General features: G+C 38.3%; 1 protein-coding gene across 1 annotated transcript in view; it reads right to left on the bottom strand.

Moving 5' to 3' along the window:
- Nucleotides 1-10,678, bottom strand: part of ERMP1 (endoplasmic reticulum metallopeptidase 1) — a gene marked incomplete at its 5' end in the record, with an annotated part of 17,174 nt that extends 6,496 nt beyond the window's left edge. Inside the window, 8 exons of the mRNA XM_010009410.1 lie at nucleotides 881-1,101; nucleotides 1,984-2,196; nucleotides 4,152-4,244; nucleotides 5,583-5,729; nucleotides 6,594-6,699; nucleotides 7,066-7,193; nucleotides 9,884-10,187; nucleotides 10,654-10,678. Of these exons, the coding sequence (XP_010007712.1) occupies nucleotides 881-1,101; nucleotides 1,984-2,196; nucleotides 4,152-4,244; nucleotides 5,583-5,729; nucleotides 6,594-6,699; nucleotides 7,066-7,193; nucleotides 9,884-10,187; nucleotides 10,654-10,678 (1,237 nt within the window). The remainder of the gene's footprint in view (nucleotides 1-880; nucleotides 1,102-1,983; nucleotides 2,197-4,151; nucleotides 4,245-5,582; nucleotides 5,730-6,593; nucleotides 6,700-7,065; nucleotides 7,194-9,883; nucleotides 10,188-10,653) is intronic.
- Between the last annotated feature and the right edge of the window lie 234 nt (nucleotides 10,679-10,912).

Below are 10,912 nucleotides of genomic sequence, written 5' to 3'. Positions count from 1 at the left end.
CGAAAGACTAGAAAATGGTAACACTGCATCTATTTTATAAATGGCTGATCTTTTCCACAAAAGGACACTATCATATATGTATGCTTGTTAACCTAATATACAAGTTAACACTCTCCTTCCCCAGACAATTAAAAAAACCCACTTCCAGATAAGGACACGATGGATCCACCCAGAAGCTGCAATACAATCAAATTTCAGTAAGTTCTTAAACCTTCTTCAAATATTTCCATGAAGCTACATTTGACTGACAGGTTTCCTCAATTTCCTTGCCCAAAGCTTATACACATGGGTAAGAAGACAAGTAACAGCAAGCTGAATGATTAAATATTACTGCCCCTAAAACCTAAACCTACCAGGCTCAAGTAGCTGACTTCTGCTCTGGAAGACCATCATCTGTCAGGCACCCTCTTGTGTTGGGGCCCCAGAGCTGGATACAGTACTGCAGGTGGGGTCTTACGAGAGGGGAGTAAAGGGACAGAATCAGCTCTCTTGACCTGCTGGTCATGAACTAAAACACCAAAAGATATCAAAAAATCTAAGTTCTCCAACTGTTGATTTGCTCTCTTATCACCGAAACTATGGCAAGAAGTGAAGGTGCAGATAAGGAAAGAAACAGTGCCTTATAATGGATTATGCTAGGTTTTTGACTTTTTTCCTGAAGCAGCTCCTAAATGTCATTAACAAGGAGAAAGCCTTAAATCATGAAGCTCTTAACTCTCTGATTCAGTAACCCCTATACTTAGACAAAGCAGTTATTACAGCAATATTTCTGTCTGATACAGAAAACCTTTTGCATCTTTTTTAATCAACTCAAATATTAAGTCTTCCACAGATGACATATTACATTACCCTTCAAGATTAGCAACAAAGTCAAGCCTACCTTGTAGAAGAACTTCTTGGCTAGTGTATGCACAAGAATGAGACTAGCTGCAGCCGCAGTGCCATACAGAAACACAGAAACATAGAAATGGGTGTACCAAGAAAGAGACCGTCCAATGACAGAGACAAACACTGCCACCATAAGGACCGTCACCAGTGTGCAGATCCAGCTTATCAGTGTTATGCCAAATGCAGTAAAGAATTTCTTCAGGGTATGAATATCTATGAAGAAGAAAACAGAAGTTTCAACAGTTTTGTATTCTACTGCAGACTATCATCAAGACTGTAGTTACTCCACAGTGTGATTGCTTTAATAACAAAAATAAACCTGCATGAGGAGTCCACTCTGAAGATTTCTCAGCAACAGTCTAAATCATTTTGCCTATTACTTTGCAAGTCTTTTTGAAGTCTTCCTCACTGCAAGATCTATTCCCAGGCTAGTAGTGTATTACGTGGATCACCATGTTCCCAAATGTAAAAATTTTGCTAGGGAACCAGCTGATCCACTCTGCCAGTTATAAAATTTCAAAACCAAAATAAAACCAGAGTTGCTTTTCTTGTAACTTTTTCTTACTTCAAAGATGTTTGCTGGATTTTGTGGGGTGGTGTTGGAGGCTGTGTTTCTGTTACATTTTTATTTTCTTTAGCAGGTATGTTCCTACACATACCTGAAAAGGTCTAACTAGAAGATTTCAGTTGTTTTATACCCTTTATTAAGCTTTGTTATCTTTTTCCCCAATCCTTCTTTTCTCATTTGCTTCTGTCTACAGATGTGTGCTAAAGAAACATGATTCTGAAGCCCTACCCGTGCTAACAGAATTTCTGTAGATAGTAAGTTTTTTTTCATTTTCAGATCTTTCATAGGATTCTATTTTAATCTTTGTGAAAGGGTGAGAGACATGATGATTCATAAGTGCTAGACATCATAGACCCTCATAATCATTCCCAGTTGAGAAATATAGATACAAAGGAACTTCTATGGCATGCTGCACACCTGAAATTTATTTCTGAAGTTCACCTGAACACTTCTTCATCTACTAATTGTTATTCATTAAAGAGTAATGGGATTGATTTTTAATTTTTTCCACCAAGAACTAGACTTACCTCTGGTTTTGGGCTGTATTACTTTCTTGCTTAGATAAAAAAAAGCAGTAACTGCTGTAATATAGTTCATGATAGTGCCAACACGAGCAGGATAAGCCAGGACAAATAAGCCAAGTACATCAAAGAACACAACATTTCCATGTCGATACTCAAAGGATTTAGCCAACTTATCTGATGTTGCTAGATATTTCAGGACTGCTAGAATATTGTCGCCTATTGAAAAAGCAAATGCACAACATAACTGTATCAGGGGTGACGAATCAGCACACACCATTTTTTAAATGTAAGCATTCTTAAAAAAACCCCAGAACTGTACTGAAATATCCTCAATGACATGAGCATACAACTGATTACTGTGAAATAGGTATTCAATGGTAGGCATAGCATAGTATTTTCATGAGCTGACCTATACAGCTAAAATAAGTGTACTTGAGAAGCTTCATGTATCTGAACACTGTTGCAATGAAAGGGGCAGTAAAGCATTCAGCCCTTGAGTCACAGAATCACAGAATAGTTAGGGTTACAAAGTACCTTAAGATCATCTAGTTCCAACCCCCCTAAACCATGTCACCCAAGGCTCTGTCCAACCTGGCCTTTAACACCGGCCAGGTAAAGAGCATTTAGTGCTTCCTTGGGCAACCTGTTCCAGTGCCTCATCACCCTCACTGTGAAGAACTTCTTCCTTATATCTGAATTTCCCCCGTTTGAGTGTGAACCCTTTACTCCTTGTCCTACCACTACAGTCCTTAATGAAGAGTCCCTCTCCAGCATCCTTGTATGCCCTCTTCAGATATTGGAAGGCTGCTGTGAGGTCTCCACGCAGCCTTCTCTTTTCCAGGCTGAACAGCCCCAACTTTCTCAGCCTGTCTTCATACGGGAGGTGCTCCAGTCGTCTTATCATCCCTGTGGCCCTCCTCTGACTTGCTCCAACAGCTCCATGTCCTTCTGAGGACACCAGAACTGTACACAATACTCCAAGTGAGGTCTCAGGAGAGCACAGTAGAGGGGCAGGATCACCTCTTTTGACCTGCTGGTCACACTTCTTTTGATGCAGCCCAGGATACAGTTGGCTTTCTTGAGGTCTGATATTATGCACTGGACTTCACGGTTAACCCACAGAGGAGTTTACAATTTCCCAGTCTTCCTCCTTTTCTCCTTGCCATTAGTAACCCCTACATGTTTCAATAACTATTAATTACCTGCCTTGCTTTCCCGAGATGACTGTAAGATAGGAAACAAGGAGGTTTCCTTTGTAGGATACGAGGTACCAAACAACTTTTTCTTTCCCAGAGTACAGCAAAAACACGTACTTAATTGAGAACAGTAGTGTTTCTTAACTTTCATTTTGCTTCTACTTGACCTGTAAAAGTGCTTATTGGCTGAAAAGGTTGTCTTTTTTTCATTTCCCCCCCCCAGCTGTGACACATTAAGCAAGAGATGCTATATGTAACCACCATGATTAAATGGTAAAGTCATCTTTCAGAAAGGAAATTAGAAAAGTTACTTTCTGTCTTGGAATTTGCACTTCAAGAAAGCATTTAAAACTTTCACTCATGCTACAGATCTAAGCTGACTTCTGTATAAGCATAAAGAGGGAAATGGTCAAAGTCCCAGAGGCACTTAGGATTTCATTAGTTTTCCTGGGAAACTAGAGGTCTTGCTGTAATTTTCTTAAACTGCAATCTGTCAAATAGCCTGCTATGAGCATGACCTCTTAGTAGCAAATAAGCCCCGTTTATCAACAGGACTGTGTGCGACCACTTAAGTTTGACCGAGACCATTCTAAAAGAAAAATCCCCGCTGGCAGATCAAGTCTCTATGCCCCAAACTTAACCATAAACTTCCCACAATGAACATTAATCAATAAGGAGACTTACTGAGAGAAAAGGAATGCATGTATCAATAACTAGATTTTAACCTTTATTAGATTCCACAGTTACCCTCAAAACAACATTACTGGATGCTGAAAAGGTTTATCTTCCTAAGTTGAGCAAACATATATCCTTTGTATTTTAAAGACATGTATTCAGTTAATTCTTTGTTCTTTGGAACATGCCTAGCATGTTCTAAATGTGTAACTAAAACTATGAATTTCTTGTGGTGGTAGTCTTACAGCAAAATGAGAAAGCAGCAAGTTTCATAAATGACCAAATTCTTGAAATACTAACCTGCTCTCTGAATGGAATCTGCTAAAATTCTGTCTGATGTGTCATATTCTGTATGATAAATGTAGCCATTTTCAATAAAAGCCAGATCTATTCCTACAGAGACAGAAAAAGCATATTTGAAATTACGTAACCTAAAACCTCAAAACAAACATGTGAAAGCCTCAGATGCATTTTACACAAAACGTTGTGCTACTTTGCAGCCCACTCACTATCCTTGAAGATGAACAAAATAATCTGCTTTGCAGAAGGAAGTATAATTGAGATTCCACGTGTATTTAAAAAAGGAAACTTTAAAAGCATTTTAAAATATCTGACCTTTCTAATGTACTGTACTGATGTCATGCAAATCAAACTGATCTTTACTGAGAAACACGAGATTTACTAATCATCTCAGCTTCAGAGAAGATGAACAAGACAATTCCAAACATTTACTAGTAAAACATCAATAGGTATACATACTGAAAAGTAACAAAAAGCAGCACTGTGGAGCTATAGAAGCACCTTCCCAAATACTACATGTGTTATTTTTATTTCCCATTTGTAAGCAGCTTTTCAAATAGCCAGTCTGAAAATTCTTAAATTCTCAAAAAAGGCAATTACTTAATTTGTATTAATTACTTAATCTGTATTTGTTTAGAAAAAAACAGATGTCAGTGAGAATTCACTTACTATTTATGATCCAGGTATAATTCTGAACAAAGAAAAACTCATTGACAAAATCAGCTACTTTATTTTCAGGCTAAAAGCATACTTTGGAACAGTTTATGCCAACAGTTCATGCACATTCTTTGGAACAGAATATGCCAATAAGTTTTGTTCTAAGAATCATTTCAGAGGTATCACTGACAACTGATGTCAACAACCTGTGCCAGACAGCAAGGATTTACAGAAGTTTACATTCCCTTGAATTGTGTTTGCACTGTGTTCTCCACATTTTCTTCCACTGATAATTCTCTGTAGAACTGATAGCAAACTATAAACAGATTAGCAAAGCTAAAAAAACTGCTGTCCTGTGCTTGATTATGACCAAATAAAAGTTATGAAAACACACTCATTACTAAGTCAGTATCTCTAAAAAAGATGGTTTTGGTTTATCCATTATGTACAAACGTTTAATTCCCACAAGCAGATTATTGGCTTCATTACCAAAATGTTTCTGAACAGCATGTTTGATAGCATACTGTTAACTCTTGGATTTTCAGGAAACTTTCTGGAAAACAGCAATCTCCAAAAAAGATCCTTAACAACCTGCACAACTAAACAAATCTAAAGGCTCTTGCCTTAGAAAATAAGCAAGAAAATTTGCTCCCAAACTGAAAGACAAATCAGATTGGTGGACCTCCACATAGTGAATTGCAGAACAGCCTCCTTCTTAAAAACTTAAAATAAATGATTGCATAATGCGCATTGACATGTCTCTTGGTAACATACCTGGAATGTTGCCAAAGTCCCTGTAGATACGGAAGTCTGTATCTGCTGGGATAATACCACTCTGAAATACTTCCTGTGCTACCACAGAGGCAAATGGATGTTTGGCTGCAATTACATATGCTTGTACCAACCAAGGATTCTCAGGTCCTAACAAAAGATGAACAGAAAGTTTACAACAAATACTTTTCAAACTTCAGTTAAGATATGTATCTTTATGATAACAGGTATTTAATGCAAAGGAACTCACTAGTTTAAAAATGTTGTTGCCCCACAGGCGATATACTAAGTGAATTTGTGTTGGCTGACTTACTCAAACTTGAGAGAAATAATTAGTTACACTTGGGGAGGAAAAAAAAACCAACCAACACTGATGCCTTGACTGTTCAGTGGCAGAGTAGATGAGCCATCTCCCAAAAAAGACCCAGTATGAAGAAGACACAATCTTTAGCAGAGTTTCCAATTCATCATCTATGTATCACACCTCAAAACTGTTGTTTAGAGTCCTGCAAGTAAACATTTAAGCAGCTCTATCAGTAGAAGGAAGTCTGCAGTCCAGCTAGGGTGGAGCAGAAGTTAAATGTAGCCTGCAAAACACAGTTCTTCTGCTGCATCCTGGGCAGCAGATGGAGTTCTGATGCCAACACCTCCCTACAAAGACTTTGAAAGAACTGCTGTGAAAATTAAATAAAGCATATGAAAGTATGTGTATGCAATATACAAGATATATCCAAATCTCTTTTCCTCCTTATTACCTAGATGTAAAAGGGAAATACAACTTCTGTAATTCAGTTCTACGCAGGCTTCCCACCGACTGGGCAACTTCTGTGGCTGTGCTTTAGCCTACACACATCTAAAGATGGAGACCAACTTATTTACTACACAGGGTTGGGAAAGAGGCACAGAGCTTCTCCCATCTTTTGCTTACGAGTCACTTTCAATGCTCCTTCTAGTCTATATTGTTTATTATCAAATTATCCTAGTGTAGAAAGTGGACACAATGCAAGCTCATACCTGTTTGAAAAACAAGTTCTCTTCCTCCTACACCTGCTGCCTCCAGGTTAATAAAAGCTCTAATTGACTTGGCCCACTCATGTTGTGTAATGAAGCCGTGACTAGCCTTGATGGGAAAACAAAATTAAAAAATACAGGTCAAATATCTTTCAGACCAGCCCAAGTGTTACTTTCTATCACATATGATCATAACTCAAGATTGGAGAAGGCAACCAGATCACTTACAATACAGATGCAGAAAATCCACGTCTTCTAATTAAGCTAATATGGTCAATATCATTACTCTAACTACATTTTTCCCTTTGAAATCAAATATATTTTCCTCAGAATGTTAATGTTAACTAATGCCATTAGTTAAATAGCGTTTAACTAATATTTCAACAGATTAAATACAAGCCATATCTGCAGTTACTTTGTGAGAGTCGTAATACACAGCTTTGATGTATATTTTACAATTCCGGCATATTCTTACCTGCAAAATATTTTCTTCTGCACCATTGAATAAGAATATGATAGCATGTTGCAGGGGCTCTGATGATTTTGAAAGTATGTTAAGTATTTCAAGCATCACTGCGCAGCTAACGGCATCATCACTGGCACCTTAAAATAATCAGAATAATATGGCTTACAACAAACACACAGAATTGCAACAGAGATAAGAGTATAAAAAAGCTTTATGCTCTCTCAGTCACTTAATCTGAGGTACACTTATGTCAAGGTTTAGTATATTTTCTGCTACTGCTTGTATCCTGTGCTTATAGCTGTTAAAAGCAGTAGCAGAAAGAAAAATAATGTTCAGAAGTTGAGCAGATCCATTATTACTGTTCAAGTAAAGCAAACTAACCAGGTCACTGAGCAAGCAAAGTGATCACTGGCTATTTTTCTAAGAACAATACGAATAAACAAAGGCACAGTTTTCACTTAAAGCATACTCAAATATTGAAAAATAAACATTCCCACACAAGGCATCCCACTAAAGCATCCAAGTGGATAAAACCTCAAAGTAATGTAAGGCCAAGATTGCAAAATAAAGCAAAGGAAACACCAGAATTCACACCTTTAAAACATTCTTAAAATGCAAGTATACATTATAATACGGTATTTTCACTATCAGATGTTTTCCACCATCCTTCTTTCTTTGCAGAAAATGCTTTCTGCTCTGAGCTCAGTAGTCTGTTCCTCATGCAACACTACTCTAGACTTACTCTCACTTCCTCACACTTCCCATGCCCCTCCATTTTTTTAATCTTGATTAAGCATCCATCTTTTATGCAAGGTCTCATTTCCCTCGCTTTGCTGCAAGCTGTACCAACCTCTCTGTACCACTCTAATGCATAAAATCTGGGAGCAAACGGAGAAATTTAACTTCATTCTTTTAGGCCGGGGTACATATATGATGCCAACATGCACTGAGATGTCAGTGACACTGTGGGCAGGCTGCAGCATACTATTAGGGCAGACTTATTAGCTGCTGTTTGATTTACTCAAAAAAAAGGAGCTTTTCCAAAGCGTGCAACTTGGCAAAATTCAGACATACCTGCCCCTTCCATTCCTGAAAGAAACACAAATCTCAGCCTAAACTTTAGCCTTAGCTTATTGTATGGAGATAATTTAGAATAAATATATAAACCCAAAATCTTTACTATTTTGTATGCATAAGCAGCAGCAGCAGATATTTTACTATCTGATTTTCAAATACACTGATCACCGAGTCCTGCTGATTCTAGTTAAATAACTCATTTTTTGTAACAAAAAAACCTGTAGGCAAATAGCTTACAGAAATACACGAGAACAGAAAACAAAACGTTCTTGCTTATGTTATGTGCACTAAGAAAATGAGAGACAGAGCAGTTCCTCATTGTTGTGGCGAAGGGCGAGGCTGCTTTGCGATTAGGGGCAAGCACACAGGCTGATTTCTAGCTCCTCCATGGGTTTCTGTATAATCCTATACAAAACACTAGTATTTTTTGGCACCTTTGTGCAATGTTGGTGAAGCATTTTACTGTCTGAGTAACTGTAAAGAAAGTAACTGATGTAGACATAAGCCTGTTTTACAACTGTCAGAAACAGACACAGAATTTACATGGGGCATCAATTTAATGACAGTTTCAATAATCACTGTATTATGCTTGTGCAATATTCTTTCTAAGTCTAGGCAGCCACATTTAGACTACAAATACAGTAATTAGCATCTCTGCGGTTCATAAATCTTAGTGTGTGTAATAACAATGCAGTTATTAAGCTTACGTTGGAAACTCATCTCACCTAAATATAACCAAGGAGAAAGAGAAGTTCTGCATATTACTTGTTGACAGAAAAAAAGGCACAAAGAGTAGGGCAAAGGCTTTGTTTCTCTAGCTAATAATCGTTTTCTCAGTAAGACTAGTTGCATGTGCTAAAAAACAAAAGGTTTACCTGTCAAAATAATATATTGTGGGGTGTAAATGAAGAAACTTCTGTACAAGCAGTACTGTTGGTGACTGAACTCTACAGTAACAGGCACACGCGCATGGCTGAGTGTTACAACAGATGTTTTCATGTGGTTCTCAGTTCCCTACCTTCCTGGTACCTTTAAAATCATTCATAACAAAGCTGTTTACACCCTTGCTGCAATAATTATTTAACATGATTACATTTATAAAATGCGGGGGGACAAGTGTAAGACAGTATGCAACAGTGAAAGTAGTGGCAAGATGTAGACACTACCAAGGCAACAGAACCTTAATCTTTCATCGCCAAAGTCTTTTGAGACGGAAGCTTTAAATGCAAAAATTAAAAAAGGTCTTAACTTAAGGATATCAAACTAAAAATTTGAGATAAAGAGAGAAAGTATGATAGCAGCAAAGGGAGAGGTAAACACAGACTGGTTAGTGGGGGTGGGAACAGTCTGTGGCATAAAGCATCCTTTGAAAGGAAAACCAGGATTAAATCAGTACAGAAGTACGGGAAGATGAAAGACCTGAACAACAGGTGGAAGCAGCACATGAACTACATGCATAAGCAGGGAATTATAACAAAGGTAGATATAATCAAACTTTTTAGAAGCCTAAATATAGTTAGACTGCAAATCTGTAATTTGCTGCCTCCCATAAACTGAAAGTGAAATCCTTGCTTTTAACAGAACCAAACTGTCACTCTAAATACTGAATCTCTCTGATATCCAGCAGACTAGTTGACATATGCAGTATTCTAGCATGTGACTTATAAGGCTACTTGATAGAAGAAGACAGCAAGCCAAGCCCTGTGGCTCATGTAATATACAGAAATGCAAAATTAACATGTGGACCTACCCGGGGTATTTGGTACGGAATCAAAGTGACAATTGGATAACACTGCATGCTCAGCTCCATTTCGGGGTTCCAGCTTCACTACAACATTGGTTATGTTTGCATAGTAACTAGTAAAGCCTCCTAAAAAGTCAATACTGAAGGAGCCTGTGGGCCTCTGTATGTCTACAGATATCTTGTGAGCATCTGTTCTTTCTCTTTCTATTGCCCTAATTTGTTCTAAGAGGTAATTAACCGCAAGAACTTCATTTTCTGGACTTCCAACTGTTCTGGGCCCAATTGCTGTTATGTTGTCAAGATATCCCCTGTAAGAAATAAATTACACATTCAGCATCAACATGGTCAACATTTCGTATGTGACTTATCTACAACCGTAAGATTTTTGGACATACTTCTATTTCAAAACTCACAGTATGTGGAAGAGACTAAAGACAACTAGAAAGTAATGCAGTTGAGATGCTAAAGATCATTACAGTAATGGCCATATAGTACCAACCTTTAGTGAGGGCTCCTCACCCTACCTATCACTATATTAAACCAAACTACTCGTTTTCTGGTTTGAACATACCAACCCCAAAAGAAATAAGAGGGTAAATGGAGAAGCTAAAGATTTTCTCTTTAGCAAGGTTCTGCATATGCATACCTGCTCTTCCCTGGACGTCTGAATGAGTACACTCTGAACAAGATTTACACCAGCTAAAAATCTGCAAAGAAGCTTTCCCAGACACCAAGTACTTTATAACAGTACCAGAATTAAACTACGTAGGACGCATTGCTTGACGGGCCGAAAACAGCACCCTTAAAAAGCAGCCAATGCCAGAGCTGGCACCCTTGCAGTATTTTTACCAACTTTCCACAAGCGCCCAACCTCTTGCCACGGCAATGAAACACACAACCACTCCGCAAGGAGCACGACCGGCAACGGATGGGAAAGGCCCGCACCAGCTCGGCCGCCCCGCAGGACTCCCCGAGCGCAAACCCGCTGCACCCACACCAAGGACAGGACGCTGCAAACTAGGGCTCCTCCGTGCA

Source organism: Nestor notabilis, unplaced genomic scaffold, assembly GCF_000696875.1.
Source record: "Nestor notabilis isolate BGI_N333 unplaced genomic scaffold, ASM69687v1 scaffold6422, whole genome shotgun sequence".
NCBI classification, from domain to species: Eukaryota; Metazoa; Chordata; class Aves; order Psittaciformes; family Psittacidae; genus Nestor; species Nestor notabilis.
This window is presented reverse-complemented; position numbering and strand designations above follow the sequence as displayed.